The sequence below is a fragment of the Dreissena polymorpha genome, chromosome 4 (assembly GCF_020536995.1).
Source record: "Dreissena polymorpha isolate Duluth1 chromosome 4, UMN_Dpol_1.0, whole genome shotgun sequence".
Lineage (NCBI taxonomy): Eukaryota > Metazoa > Mollusca > Bivalvia > Myida > Dreissenidae > Dreissena > Dreissena polymorpha.
The window spans coordinates 88,883,229-88,899,010 of NC_068358.1; the positions used below are offsets into that span (position 1 = coordinate 88,883,229).

At 35.4% G+C, this 15,782-nt stretch overlaps 1 protein-coding gene across 1 annotated transcript; it reads left to right on the forward strand.

Moving 5' to 3' along the window:
• Positions 1–2,037: 2,037 nt before the first annotated feature.
• LOC127877650 (ubiquitin-associated protein 1-like) lies at positions 2,038–15,693 on the forward strand. The gene is made up of 8 exons (XM_052423727.1): positions 2,038–2,204; positions 4,660–4,694; positions 5,391–5,467; positions 7,043–7,105; positions 8,453–9,817; positions 10,489–10,713; positions 11,284–11,385; positions 11,892–15,693. Exons 2-8 carry the CDS (start codon positions 4,670–4,672, stop codon positions 12,021–12,023), a joined length of 1,989 nt encoding a protein of 662 aa, XP_052279687.1. The 5' UTR covers positions 2,038–2,204; positions 4,660–4,669; the 3' UTR covers positions 12,024–15,693.
• The last annotated feature ends 89 nt before the right edge of the window (positions 15,694–15,782 follow it).

Here is a 15,782-nt window from a genome sequence, read left to right on the forward strand (position 1 = left end):
TAAACACTCAATAACAACGAATATTTCGTAAAATAAAGTTAACAATCAGTGTTTCTCATAGCAATATCCAAAACTTCAGCACAGGATGTGGAATGGTAACATAGATTTAGCGAGATACTGTTATGTTTCAGACCCGTATAGGGATGGTTAAGATAAAGACGGAGTTTGTAGATTCAAAGACTCGTTTTATTGTTTGTGTGGCAATATATTCCATGTGAATATCCCCCGATGATATCCGAACATATACGAGCGATTTCAAGCGAGATTGGCTCCGGGCAATAAGTTGTAATGGGGACTACGTTGTGGTTCCGACGCTGTACAAGAATAGGACATTCGATCAGCAGTAATTGTTATGACTGCATTAAAGGGACCTTTTCACGTTTTGGTAAAATTGACACAATTGGAAATAAAATCAGATTCGAACATTTTTGTTCTAGTTTTGATATTTGTTAGGAAACAGTAATACTGATCATTCTCTAAAATATCCATTACATGAATATGCATCTTTTGACGATTTAAAAACCTGAAATTTATAAAGCATTGCAACGCGAAACGATTAAATAATTTGGAGAGTTCTGTTATTGTCGTTATATTTTGTGACACTACGAGGATTGCTAATATAAAGTATAAAATACATCATTTTCTTTAAGAGCACAGGTGGTTAGCGTGTGGCTATGATATTAATTAGTGAAAACATCATTTTGAATGATAAATAATCATATTATAACGAAAAATTAACTTTTCTGAAAAAAAAAATATTTCACTATCAAATATATATATAACAAGGTATGCAACTCAAAATCAGCCCAAAACGGGGTGCATCGCTTTGAACAGCCATATCTTCATAAATTTTGCAGCGATTTTCACGATCTCGGTCTTATTCAACGCAGAAATGAATTTCCTTTCTGGAAATGTATATGTCTTGCAATATTTTAACAAATGCTGGGTCAACTTTTAAGAAATAACACTATACACAACACGCATGACCCAGTTGACAGTGATCATGCTGTCTTTAAGACTGAAATCTTCACGGAGTAAAGGGCAACTTCCCTACAAAGTTCATGTAGTTCGATACCATAATTCAATAAAACGTATGAAAAAACATTATAACCGTTCTTGTCGTTACATTCTGCATCAAGACTAACTGTCCAGCGCCGTTTGAAACCTTTGTTTACATACATTTCAACTAACTGACATTTTAAACATACGAGTGATTTCATTGGTCCAATGCGGAGGTGTGTCTTTACGACTGGAGATTTCATTCATAAAGAATACATGATCACTGTCAACTGGGTCATGCGTGTTGTGTATCGTGTTATTTCTTAAAAGTTGACCCAGCATTTGTAAAAATATTGCAAGACATATACATTTCCAGAAAGGAAATTCATTTCTGCGTTGAATAAGACCGAGATCGTGAAAATCGCTGCACAATTGATGAAGATATGGCTGTTCAAAGCGATGCACCCCGTTTTGGGGTGATTTTGAGTTGCATACCTTGTTATATATATATTTGATAGTGAAATATTTTTTTCAGAAAAGTTAATTTTTCGTTATAATATGATTATTTATCATTCAAAATGATGTTTTCACTAATTAATATCATAGCCACACGCAAACCACCTGTGTTTAAGAGCACAGATGACCGAGTGGTCTAAGCGTTAGACTTTTACTCAAGGGGTCAGTGGGTCGAGCCCAGCTGATGATACCTTTTTTCTTTCTTTAATTTTATTCTTGATTTTTACTGGAGCTCTTTAGGTCATATGTTTACATGTATACATATAAAGCATGTAATGACAAACTTCAATACATGCCAAAATATGTGAAAAGGTCTCGTTAAGTATTGTGAATATAGCATGTATTGATTGTGCATTTGTAATATTTTTAGAGCCTATATTAATTAAAGAAATTTTAATTGAAAAGAGTCTTAATTATGCATCCATCCAAGGACCTATGTTGATATAGGTCACTTTTCCATGCTTGAAATCAATGAAATTAGTTAGTGAAGTGTAACCATATCCGACAGCAACAATTGCATTCGATAAAACTTAAAACATGGCCGATTATTGACAAATGTCACGAATTTGTGACTAATCTCGAGATTAAGAACAAAATCTAAACCATTCTCGATGCAGGTTCTTTAATGGTTTGTCGTTATTTTTGCAAAAAAATCACCTGTGCGTCACAAAAAATCACCAATGATCCACGTATGAAAGGGTTTATTTTTCTTTGTTGTTTTTTTATTTAGATTTTTGTATCAAGATATGCGATGTTTTCTGAAATTAACACAATGCAGAAATTTGTCGTTTCTTTCTTAGTCTAAGTAAGTGCTACATTTGAATTCAAAACTAAACAAGTTTTACATGTTTAACCATTATATTTATTTGAAAGTTCCAAACATTACATAGTTCTTCTTGAATGCTCTGAGCTTTTGTCTACATACAGCTCAGAGTTCTTCCTGTTAAATGATTTTTAATGTCAAAATATGTCTCACGTATGTCTATAAAATCAAGTTAAATCAACCTAATACATCGTAACAAACCATATGTGTTATCACCGACATCAATTTGGGAGTGATTGGTGGAGAAATACTCAAATAGTGTTTTATACAGGAAGGAAAAGGGGCGTGGTGCAAAATTTCAAAAAAGGGCACTTAAGCGCGCGACATCCATAAAAAGGGCACAAATATATCTGTATAGTGACTTAATAACAAGCTTTGTTACACACAAACATTGTATGTATAGTTTTGAGATTTATTGTTGAATAATTAAACCAACAAAATCCAGAATGTATATTTTATTATGTGTTTTATATTTTCATGTAGTAACAAAAACCAAGTTTAAACACCATAGGATATACATGATATACAACTGGCTTCCCTGTCAGCACTCAAGTCTAGGATCCTTTATATGACAACTGGGCTTTCAAATAACTTAATTATTTTATTTTTATTTAATAAATGACATGGTGAAATATGCATGTACTAAAATTAAAGTGTTGCCGCATAAAATTGTAAACGGGTATTGTTTTCACTTTGAACTTTCATGACCACGTGTTGTATTGTGTACATTTTATTTCGCAAAAAGTGTAACTAGGAACGGCGCCGTACTGTCTTTTGTACATTGTCAATTAATTAAATACACGTTAATTGGTCTCCGATATAAACTTGTTTTGCTTACAAAGCAATTTGCATCAATTTCTAATTTACGTTTCGTCGAAAGTGGAATGCCAAAATCGGAAAGCGTACGTTGCGACATTCTAAACACAAATGAGAAGTGGTACAAGTTCAATATTTTTGTAAAATTCATATCTGTGTTTGCCAATTAACATATTTTGACAAGTTACAAACGGGTCATAATGTTCTTAATTGAACCAATGGTGCAGGTTACTACTGTTACAACAATTAACAACTTTTGGCCAAACAGGGTCCAAGACGGGGTATCAACTTCTTTGCCGACATTCACACGTTATTGTAATCAAAACATCGTGACAATAAACAAGCACGTGCTCCAATTAAGAGCGCTCTGCTTAACCGTGAACAGCAAACGTGTAAAGATTGTCGTCTGCTACAATTCATCAACACACTACTGTGAGCCTGCGCCAATTGTATTGGATAGGAGGCGGAGCGTTATTTTAATCGACAGCTTTAATATGAGCCTGCGCCAATTGTATTGGATAGGAGGCGGAGCGTTATTTTAATCGACAGCTTTAATAAGTCACGGGTTGCTATTTTCGGCGTATGGCCAATTTTCAGGAAGTACAGTGGACGTCATGAGGCTTTGTAATCGGCGTATGGAAACAATTATCGGGCGTAATATACAGCCGTACGCCGCTTAGTGCAAGCCCTGTTTATTAAATTTTATTAACTTAAAACTGTTTTGCATTAAATTGAAATCAAATCAATATTTTACAGATACAACTTTTTTTTTAAATTTAATTACGCGTAAAAATAAATGTTTTGATATAACTGAATTATGCATGAAATGCACAATTTCCACGTGAATAACATCGAGGTTTTCATCAAGTCTCCTAAGTAACTGCGCACTCCGGTAGTGTTACAAAGCCACTGAAATTATCGATTGATATTGACACATGGTTATTCACGCATGATGAATTCACAACCGCGCGAATCTTCGCTGATAATAGCTTGGTTAAGAGGCAATTAAGATGTTATCAATAAGGTCGCGCACAGCGGAAAACAGGGCGGCGGCCTTTGAAAGGGCAGCGTGGCGCTGATTTGCTTTGAAAGGGGCAGCGAGGCGCTTCAAAAAAGCGGCGTGGCGCTGCGCCACGCTAAAACGACCTGGATAAAACACTAACTCAAAACAAAAACTTTATACAAAAACCATGATAAAAGTTAAAACTGAAAGTTTTGAATTGACGATAGTTGGTATATCACAATTGGTTGATTATACACAAGAGCTGAACACTGGAAATCATGGAAAAGATTGATTTAATAGTCATTAATAAAAAGCAAATAAATTAAAACTTCTAAAAATGGAAAATCATTTACTGTCCAGCACTTCTTTAGGGGTTTTCGTTAAAAGCACGATACAATACGATGAGAATAAGGGATAGTTGATAATAATAACATTTGGGAAAAAATGTGAGAAAAAAATTAGTTATTGCAGAATTTTATTTTGTTTACATGTTTACTTTCAGGATCAATAACATGGCCTTTGGAAGCAGTATCTATGGTAATATTAGAAGTCTATGTTAGCAGGGCTTATTCTACCTCTGGCAAAATAAGCTGTTGGCCATACAAATTGATACATTTGGTTTAATGAATTCTCTATGGCTACAACTTTTTTGTCATAAATAACTCACATAATACCCGAAATAACAAATTTTGCCATAGCCAGGCAAATTAGCTAAAGAAATTTAAGAAAATGTTAAGCTAGGGGAAGCCCTGTGTTAGGTCACGATTGTTGCTATGAGGTTTTGAAAGTAAAAATATTAATTTACTCCATGGGATGCAAATCTTAATATTGATTTAGCCAGAAAGGGTTTACTGATAAAGGGAACAACGACATCTTTCATGGCTGTTTTCCTTGATAGATTTGGGGAAAAGGTCGGGCATTATATTTTGGGGAAACTTTATTGACAAAACTGAGAGAGGGCAAAACAATTGCCAAAGTAACCCTGAAATTTGGGGAAATTGCACCATATTAAGGGAAATCTCTTTGGGAAAGGGGACTTACTTTTGGGGGAAGGGATCTTTATGAAGCCATTGTTAAAGAAGGAAAAAAGCCGTGTCGTTTGTAACAAATTGTTAGTTGGTACACTTTGTACATTATCAGTGACTAAATAAATGATGCTGTTTTTCGCTAAAATACGTATATTCAAGCATCACATTTAAATAGCATTAACTTATTCAAAATGGCTATTTGCAGCGGGGGGTTCCTTCTCGTCCAACTGTCTAGATGATGTGCCTTTCAGACTTTCACCCAGATTTAATCCACCAAACAAGGTCAGTGACAAATACGGTCGTAAGTAACAAAGTTTTATTAGCGAGGCTGTGTTCAGAGAAAACCCGAGCTATTGTCATAGCCAGCTCGTTGTCCGCCGTACGCCGTAGGCGTCATGCTAAAACCTTAACATTGGCCATAATTTTTTAAATATTGAAGATAGCACCTTGATATTTGGCATGCATGTGTATCTCATGGAGCTGCACATTTTGAGTGGTAAAATTTCAAGGTGAACATCATCCTTCAAGGTCTAGGGTGCAAAAAACATAGTCAAGGGAAGTAATAAGCCTTAAATGGACATAGTTATCTGACCTGCCCACGTATATATTTTTTTAAATAAATCAAAGCGCGCAGTAGGCGGCATTGTGTTTCAGACAAACACATTGTGGTAAAAGGTCAAAGGTCAAGGTCATCCTTTACGGTCTACGGTAAAAAATACAGAATTAAGAGAAGTAATAAGTTTTAAAAAGGGAGAAAATTATTCAATATTGAACATAGCCACTTTATATATTTGGCATGCATGTGTATCTCATGGAGCTGCACATTTTGAGTGGTGAATCTACATTCACAGTAGTGGCTTTTAATTATTTGCTACTAAAAATAGAGATTTGTTACAGAAAATTATTTTCAAGGGAAGTAATATATATAATTATAAATCTCATATTATATATTTCCTTACCAAGAATTGAAGTTCTTTTCACAGTTACTGTACAGATTTATTATATTGATTATTTATAACCCAAATGATTGATTAGTCAATTTTTTATTTAAATGATATAATTATAATTTCTTTGATGTTCATTACATACCTGTGGACTTATGTCCATAGATACATGATGATCTCTTTAAACCTTTAAACCACTGGCCTTCCCCCCCCCCCCCCCCCCCCCCCCCCGGTTGGATTGGACAAAATTCAAGGGAAGTAATAACCTTTAAAGGGAGATAAAACTGATGAATTCCAAACCTGCCAAATGATAAATAGTAATTTTATTTCAATGCGGCGCAGTAGGGGGCATTGAGTTTCTGACAAACACATCTCTTGTTGGGTCACTAGGTCAAAGGTCAAGGTCACTGTAAAAAAAATCAAAAACAAATCTGACAAGCTTTCGCAGCCGAGCGTGGCACCTGTTATGCGGTGCTCTTGTTAAGTTTCAGGTTAACTGATAATTATTATTTGAACTAAATAAGGCTCTCCTTTACTGATACATATTTTATGGCTTCTACTTTTTAATAGTGAGGGACATTCAATGTTTTCTCTCTGTGGTGACATGTGGTCGATGTGTTCTTTTTCTAGTTTATTATAATATTCAATTTTCAACTTTAAGCCATTTATTCTTTGATACCAATGGGAAGATCAGGTCATAATTTGCTTTTACTTTATCTGTTATATACATGTTGAACATGCATTCACACTCATAATTATACATGCTTTCTAGGATATACAAATGTTTTCCCAATTGTATTATCAAATAATAGGTTTACATCATGTTCTAATAGCAGGTATGTTATCTAACTTATTACTTAATGGTTTAATTGAGAAATGGATGTGCATGATCATTTTCATTTTTATTTCATAGGTGATTCTGCCACCAGACTTAAACCTGTACTGTTCTTCAAAGTCAAAAGCTTTGAATGAGGAGGTAATTATGAAAAATACTGTGTTGTGTGTGAATAAAAACATTGTATATACACATTAACTCCAATATTACGCGCTCCGTTATAACGCGGTGTCCAATATAACACGGGGGATGCTTCGATCCCGTTTTTTCACCAATCGTCCATTTCTGATTCAAATCCATGTTTTGTAACTTCATGTATTTTCAGAAAATTCAAAGATGGCGGTGATCGCATCTTGATTGCTTTATTCAACTGTCCGTTTTACCGATTTTAATCGCAATAAGGTTAAATGACAACGACAGCTAATTGGTGTTAATCGATTGTATAATGTCAATAAAGGTGTGAAAAACTCTCGTGCTAGTGTTTATTACATGTATTCCCTATCAGAGCGGTTCGCTAATTTCAATAAGGTTAGCACAAGTGGAATAATTATCAAATTAAAGTTATTCAAAACGATTAAAAACTTTGTACTTTGATTTGATTGATTGCAGTTTGTCTATATTACTTTATATTAAAGGATGGGCTGTGAAATATACTGCGCACAGTTATTATTCAAGTATAAAGGCATTTAATCTTTCAGTACGTGTAGTTAGTATATGATTGTATTGCATTGAATCTAAATTTAAATTTGCTCGTCCAATGAAAGCTATGCCCCATAATGCCCTGTACTCTTTACACTTCGGAAATATGGCGTATGCATATGGTTGTGTTTATGAAATTCTTATACATTTTTATCCTCATAAATGTTCAAGATTTTTTGTAAGTGATGTTGTTTTATTTGATTATCGGATAAACATGCACATTAGAAAAGCGGTATGTATACTGTCATCGATATGATTCGGTTTATATGCACATATTGGGGAATGACAACATAGCATGGCAATAAACAGGACCTATAGTATAGGCTTTACTATACAATGTACCTGTTTTTATAGCCCCCTGCAATAAATGAGCTCAAAACTTTAAACGCTGTCCATTTATAAGTCACATGGCTTGGACCCGTCATCCGCGTTATATTATGGTTACAGTGTACAACATACATATTCAACTAAGTTTTGTAGTTTTGTGCTATTATAAGGGTTACTGCCTTGTAAAACACACGTTATGCTACAGTATTTTGCAAAAAAAGAGTCATATGCACTCACTGAAATACAATGTTGGTCCTTGAATTCTTTTTGATTCAAGGATTTATTCTACACTTTAACCATGTGCCTAATTAGTGTATAAATGGGTCATGTTATAGTCCCAGTTTTGTATTGTTATTGGGCAAGAAAATTGTGCTGCCTGGGACTCAAATGCAAGACCCCTCTCTTTAAAAATCAAAAAGTTTTTGCCCTGGCAGACTTAAATAAGCTTTACCTCTTTTTCAGTATTCATTTGAGGTGGAAAAAGCAGTACTGAAATGGTCCGCAGATAAACAAAAGCAAGACGAAATAAAGCGTGAAAAGACAATAAAAAGGCAAACCATCAGAAGGGAGGCGAAGAAGTCTTGCTCTGAACAGGAGGAGACAAGTGACAACACTGATGGGCCTATTTATGAAAATCAAGAAAGTGTATTGAGCGATTCTGTATATGAAAATGCTGGTGCGATATATCCTAAACCTGTTCCAAAGCCCAGGCCGCCGAGGCCAAATTCAAACTATGCCAATGTTGTTGTTCCAAATTCTTTGATTGCAAACATTTCAAATGACATTCTCACTCCAATGCCAACTAGTGATACAAAAAAACAGACTACGGTGACAAAGTCAAAATCAAGTGATTTTGATTTAGCATGGTTTGAGAAAGAAGATGATCCCTTTGAACAGTTAGAACGTGAGACAATTAATGATCTGGAAGAGTTGGCAAGTGTTTTAAGCAAATCCAGCAAAGTTCAACAAAGTCAGCCTCCTTTTGATTCTGATAAAAATGAATCTGAATATGAAATATGTACAGTGGGTGGGGGAGAAAGTTCTGATTTTAACATTCATAATGGAGTTGCAGCAGAGTTTCCTTCTGATGCTCCAACAGAACTAGAACACGATGATGGTTCAACAGATGACACTGACAGTGACGATCCAATTTATGAAAATGTTGAACTGAAACAAGTGGGACTTAAGATCAGCCAGAGTGAGCCATCTATTAAACATGCTAAAGAGACTGATAAGAAAGAAGTGTTGGACATTCGTAAACTGCCCCCTGTTCCACCCAGACCTGGCCTCGGTAGTCGAGGTGTGCTGCCACCTATTGGTAGCCGCAGCAGTGATTCTATTAACAGTGATTCGAAAGCGACAACAAGCGATAAGGCATTAAGTCAGAGCACAGTGTGTAATGGTATATATGGTGTTGTGTCTGATGTCATACTTTCAAGCACCAACCCTTTCCAAATGGACAATAATTTAGATTCTACTACACCAAAGAGTGTCATATCCAAGCCACAACCAAATGTAACTAGATCAAGCCAACACATGCCAGAACCTGCAAGTGAAAGTAATAAAAACCTTGAGCCATCTGTGTCCATCCGACAGCAATCAAATAATCCATTCAGTGTGCAGTTTACTAATCCAAGTTCTACTGCAGGTTTGGTTACTGCTAGCATTTCAGCTCACAGCAGTGCAGGCCCTAGTCCAGAGATGACCTTTGTTAGCAGCCATTTTGGAGGTGACACGCCACCAGTTGTTCAATCTGCAGGTAAAGAACGTCCTACACCTGCACCAAAACCAGTCCGGTCTCCACCTCCTGTACCATCGGTAAAGCAGGTAGGTATCTAAGCAACTGTAGAATTGGGTACATTGTTTTTGTGCCCCCGGATCGAAAGATCGGGGGTATATTGTTTTTGGCCTGTCTGTCATGTGTCCGTCTGTGTGTCCCAAAACTTTAACCTTCTTTATAACTTTTGCAATATTGAACGTAGCAACTTGATATTTGGCATGCATGTGTAACTCATGGAGCTGCACATTTTGAGTGTTGAAAGGTCAAGGTCATCCTTCAAGGTCAAGGTCAAAAAAATTAATTCAAAGGGGCGCATTAGGGAGCATTGTGTTTCTGACAAACACATCTCTTGTTCTAAGCAGGTCTGATGATGATGTTTTCTTAAAATGTATGTTATAGACTTAAAATTAAAATTGATATTAAGGTATATTAATAAGGACATATGCCACCATTTCCAATGATCCATTTGCAACAGGGCAAACTTTTTATAAACCATGCAGCCGGCTAAAATGTTCTTCGCCCATCATTCATGTTTAAAACTTGAATGCACACAGATTTTGTTAAAAGACAGGCACTGGTCATTTAAGGACGTTACTGAACTTTTAAACTGTCTTACATGAGGAAAGTTTTTTCATGAAGATTTTACTACCATGTAAGGTGCAGAATGTTCTTATCTGAAGTGTTTCTAAGATCTTTCCCTTTTCCACTACTGTTTCAGGCTTGGAACCGTTACAGCCCTCTCCCTACCCCTGATGGTAATGCAGGTAGATCTGGGCCCCAATTGAGGGTGGCACTTCCTGGGCTTGCCAAGCCCACCAGTCCAGACGCATACAGCAAACTGACGCCAGAGGCCCGGGCATCTGTGGACCACCTGGTTAACATGGGCTTCTCCAAAGACAGGATACTACGGGCTGTGCAGGCTTTAGGCTCTGATGAGAAAGAGGCAACATTTCGTTTTTTTTAAATGTTACTTATACTGTCAGTTCTACATGAAAAAGGCTCACAGCAATTACATTGGTCTGTAAAGCATTAATGATGTTTGTCTTAAGTTAATCACGGTTCCTATACCACATGACTTTTTATGCCCCCCTCCACTATAGTGGGGGACATATTGTTTTTGTCTTGTCTGTTGGTTTGTGTGTTTGTTTGCGCCAAACTTGAACATTTGCCATGACTTTTGCAATAATGAAGATAGCAACTTGATATTTGGCATGCATGTGTATTTCATGGAGCTGCACATTTTGAGTGGTGAAAGGTCAAGGTCATTTTTCAAGGTCAAAGGTCAAATATATAGCTTCAAAGTGACGCAGAAGGGGACATAGTGTTTCTGACACTAGTGTTTCTTGTTAAGATATGTGTTGGGAGAATAAAGCGCGACCCAGTTAACATTTTTAATGATGTCTTTTTAATATTTTACCGTTGTTAATGGACTGCACAGGCTAATCTGGGTTGACACTTGATGCACTTGGATTAAACCCCTTTTTCACATAGCACGGTCCATATCTGTTTGCAGGTTGTGGAGTACCTGTGTCTGGTTGACCAGCTAGTGGAAAAGGGATACAACATTAGCCTGGCAGAGACCGCCCTCCTTATCTTCCAGAACAAACTAATGGAGGTGATACTAATAGTTTCTGAAGTTGTGTTTAGTATCCAATATACATGTATTAAGCTCAATTCATGTTAACTATTTCAAACAGCTTCTATGTTATTTAGTTTGTAATGGATATTTGCAGTTTGGTTATTTTTCACATTTCTTTAGTAGGAAATACAATTTCTTAATTTGATTGGTACTACCATGACCTTTAATACAAAATAGTTAGGGCAGTATCAATATTACCATCAATATCACCCTATTGAAAACTAACAGTTGAAAGAATGGACTAGATAATTAAGCACATAGGTGTGTACTCTGAAGAGAACGTTAAATGAAACTGTTTTGCATTCAATACTGTATATGTTTTGCACTTGTGTAATTTAAATCAACTTAATCCAGACTTATTAATAGTAATCATATTATAAAATTATGATTCCAAAATGTATTTGATACCATAAATAAACACATGATTGAACAGAGTCAGTTCTCAACAGATGCTAAACAAATGCTACTGTTTTCCCTTGCAGGCATCAACATATCTTGAACTGTTCACCCAGCTACGTGAGCTGGGCTTCAATGGAGAAAAAATTAAAGAGGCTCTCGTCCACACTAACAACGACAGAGAAAAGACTCTCGACATTCTGACTGCATCTTCTTAAAGCATTTGTGATTCAATTACAGATGAAACACTCTTTGTGTTTTTTTCGCTTATGAAATAATGAGGGTAGCCTTGGTGAAAGCTGAGTGAGGGACTTGCAACCAAATATTGGCACAAATAAAACTATGTATAGCTTAAACATGATTAATATATTTCTCCTTTATGAGTTTGTATTTTGATTGTTACATCTTAATGTGTTGATGATTTTAACAAAGACATCCCTCCATCACACCCACACAAATATCTGCAGTCTCCCTTAACATCAGCAAACTAAGTAGCTAGCTTTCTTTTTTAAGTGTTCAGTGTGTCAAAATGAAAGTCATGTTTTATTTTAATTTTAAATCCATTTCTAACCAATTGAAGTCATAGTTAATAGTTACTGTGTACAGTTAATGTAAAAATCATTAATTTGTAAAAGGTTATGTATTCCAGACTACTTTGTGAGAAATTAATTGCTTTGACATTTTGACAGGGTGTTTAAAGCAACACATAGTTTTCCTCACAATTTTTGTTGTTTTTAAGTCCATGTAAGTGTTGTTTAAATTTCACATGTCTTTCATTCTTGTTATTGGTGATCTTTTATGCTCTAGTGTGTACTGTTACAATGTTTATTTGTTTTTAAATCAGGTGGCATTTACCTGCATATCTTAATATTATTATCTTGACATAGGGAAGTTTGTAGTAAATTGTGCTGCAATCGAAAAACAAAAACAAGGCCAATGACTAAAGATATTGTACGTATGATTTGGTATTTATTGATGCATATATTTTATTTATTAACAAGGTTTCAGAAGGAAAAAACTGGTTATTAGATTGGCGAATGCGGGCGGCGGGCGGAACAAGCTTGTCCGCTCTCTAATTCAAAATTTTTTGATCCGATCTTTACGAAACTTGGTCAGAAGTTGTATCTAGACAATATCTAGGTCAAGTTCGATATGGGTCATGCCGGGTCAAAAACTAGGTCACGGGGTCGAAAAACAGATAGATTTTGAAACAAGGGGGGTAATTGTGATGAACAATCAGAAGCAATGCACATTATGAGTTGCAGTTGTCTCCCTTTATCAGACTTTTTTTATACTGAAAACCTGGTTTTGTGACAATTTTGTCCCTTGTTTCTATGTAGTGTATTTAAATAACAAACAATTTCATTATTAGAGATTTGGGGATAAATTCTGACTTTACTTACAGCAATGTAGTTTATACCTGCATATATCATACTATAGCAAAAAGCTGCGCAATATGTTTTGTGGTATCAAGTTTAGTATTTGTTTTACTTTTATCGTTATTGTCAATTTATGGGATACACAGTTAAAGTGAAGTACAAGTTGGCTTAAAGGCCTGGTTATTTGTCACCCTCCTGTAGTATTCCTTTCTGTTGTAAGTCCATCATTAAGTATCTGCTGTGTTGGGCCCAGCTCCTTGAGCTACGACTATTAATTTTGCACCCTTTATGTCCCAGCAATTTTTCTGCTGAAAACGGTCACGAAAACCACAGCTGGGTGCCTAAACACATGAGTATAAATCAAAGGTTCTTGAAAAAATATGTTTGATTCTTATATATATAATAAAAGGAAAGGTATCAAACGATGATTTCACAGGTGTATTGAATCACATTATGCAACAGCATGAAAGATCAAACAATGCCCACATGTCGTGGTTGCCAGCAGGAAGCGTCCATTTATGATGAAACACTGTTTGTTTAATGAAAATCCACCAAGCATGTCCAAAACTGCTTAATGTTTCACAAATATGACCCCAAAATCGAAGTGTGTAAATCTCGACTTCCAAATGTCAGTTATGACAGAAGGCGAATTTTGGTCGATTTGTCACAATTAAACCAGAACATTGCTATAAACTCCACGTACTTTTTCATGTATACAAAGACCAAAAGTTTTTTTCAAGTACCTGTGGTATAAATACACCAGATTTTGGGGAGGAGTAACATAAAGATGTCAGGTTAACACATTTTAAGGTTAACATGTTTCTTATGTTACTTCTGTGACCTGGGTTAAAATAGTCTTGTGAGCTAGGTAAGTGGTCACCATACAAGACAGACGAGTATTTTCTAGGTATTCTGTAATACCCCAACAACACAAGCCAACACCAACATTAACCCTTTCAGTGCGGGAACCGAATTTTGAAGGCCTTTGCAAACAGTTTGGATCCTGATGAGACGCCACAGAACGTGGCGTCTCATCAGGATCCAAACTGTTTGCTATTCTGATAGTTTTCTTTGAAAAAAATCGAAGAAGACAAATTACCCAGCATGCAAAGGGTTAAATGCCTTTCATACAAAACACTCTGGACTCCTGCAGCTATAATTCACTCTGGATCAACACATTATGCAGCATCAGGTTCCCAACACCTTTATCAACTTGGAAATACATTGGTAAAATGAAGAATGATTAAACTAGGCCTTTAATTATGAAAATGTTTTACATTTATGTCTGTGAATGATGGCCAAAGTAGGGCATATACTTTTTTTAATAGTGCATAGATCAAATTTTTTTCTTATATGTTAATGTTGTTCCCCTTCATTTTTAGGAGGCGAACTTACATTCTACATTTAGTGAATTGGACTTATTAAAGAATTACACTGAATGTCCTGCATTGATTGCTGGTTTACAGTGCAGAATATGCAAGCGTTTTGCTATTAAGGTGATTATTTGAATTCAGCTTCACCTTTTATTTGTGATGCTGGGAGAACTGCACAAACAAGAGATGTGTTTGTCAGAAACACAATGCTCCCTAATGCGCCGCTTTTTGTTGTTGACATTTGACCTTGAAGAATGACCTTGACCTTTCACCACTCAAAATGTGCAGCTCAATGAGATACACATGCATGCCAAATATCAAGTTGCTATAGTCAATATTTCAAAAGTTATTGCAAAACTTTAATGTAAGGTTAAAGTTTTGGTGACGGAATGACAGGCAGACAGGCCAAAAACAATATACCCCCGATCATTCGATCCGGGGGCTTAAAAAAACTTTCAATTATGTTTTTTCATTACTGAATTAGTTTCCATGCATGTTTCTGATAAAGTAAAATTTCGCAAAAATGTTAACATGTTGATATAGTAAGGTTATTATAATACGATTTTAAATGACCCTCTTTGTGCACATTTAGTAAGGAATACTGGAAGCTGATGATCAAAGTATGGACACTGCTATTGTATTCTTGTTGTTATTGTATTTATATGTGAAGTTCTTTGTTATTTAAACATTCATTTAATTTGCAAGATTAATATCTAACATATGTAATGTATGGTGTTAATTACATGTATATCCATTTATTGTTGTTGTAAGACTAATCGGAAGGAGAGATATCAGCTTGATAAATAACTTATACTTTGAAGTATTGTAACTGAGTTGTTTTTATGGAGGATTAATACATGAATAACTTACATTTTGAAGTATTGTAACATATTTTTTTATGGAGGATAACACTAGACATTGTGTCAAATTCAAGAGTTTAATTGGAGTTATTGACTTAGAATTTGATTTCATTTAATAATATATAATTCACAGTCAAAATGGGTGTAAATGATTGATTTTGGTAGCCCGCAAACAGTTGTTGTAGCTTGAAATTGATGCTAGATATGTGCAATTATAACTTTTTGTCATGCTATTGTCTTGTAAATGAGAAAATTAACAATAAAATGTCAAACAAATTTTCTTTTAAGTTTTTGGGTTTTACAGTAATCATTCTGGGAGTTATAGAACTGCATGTTCATACCATGCCATATTATGAATGAATAGA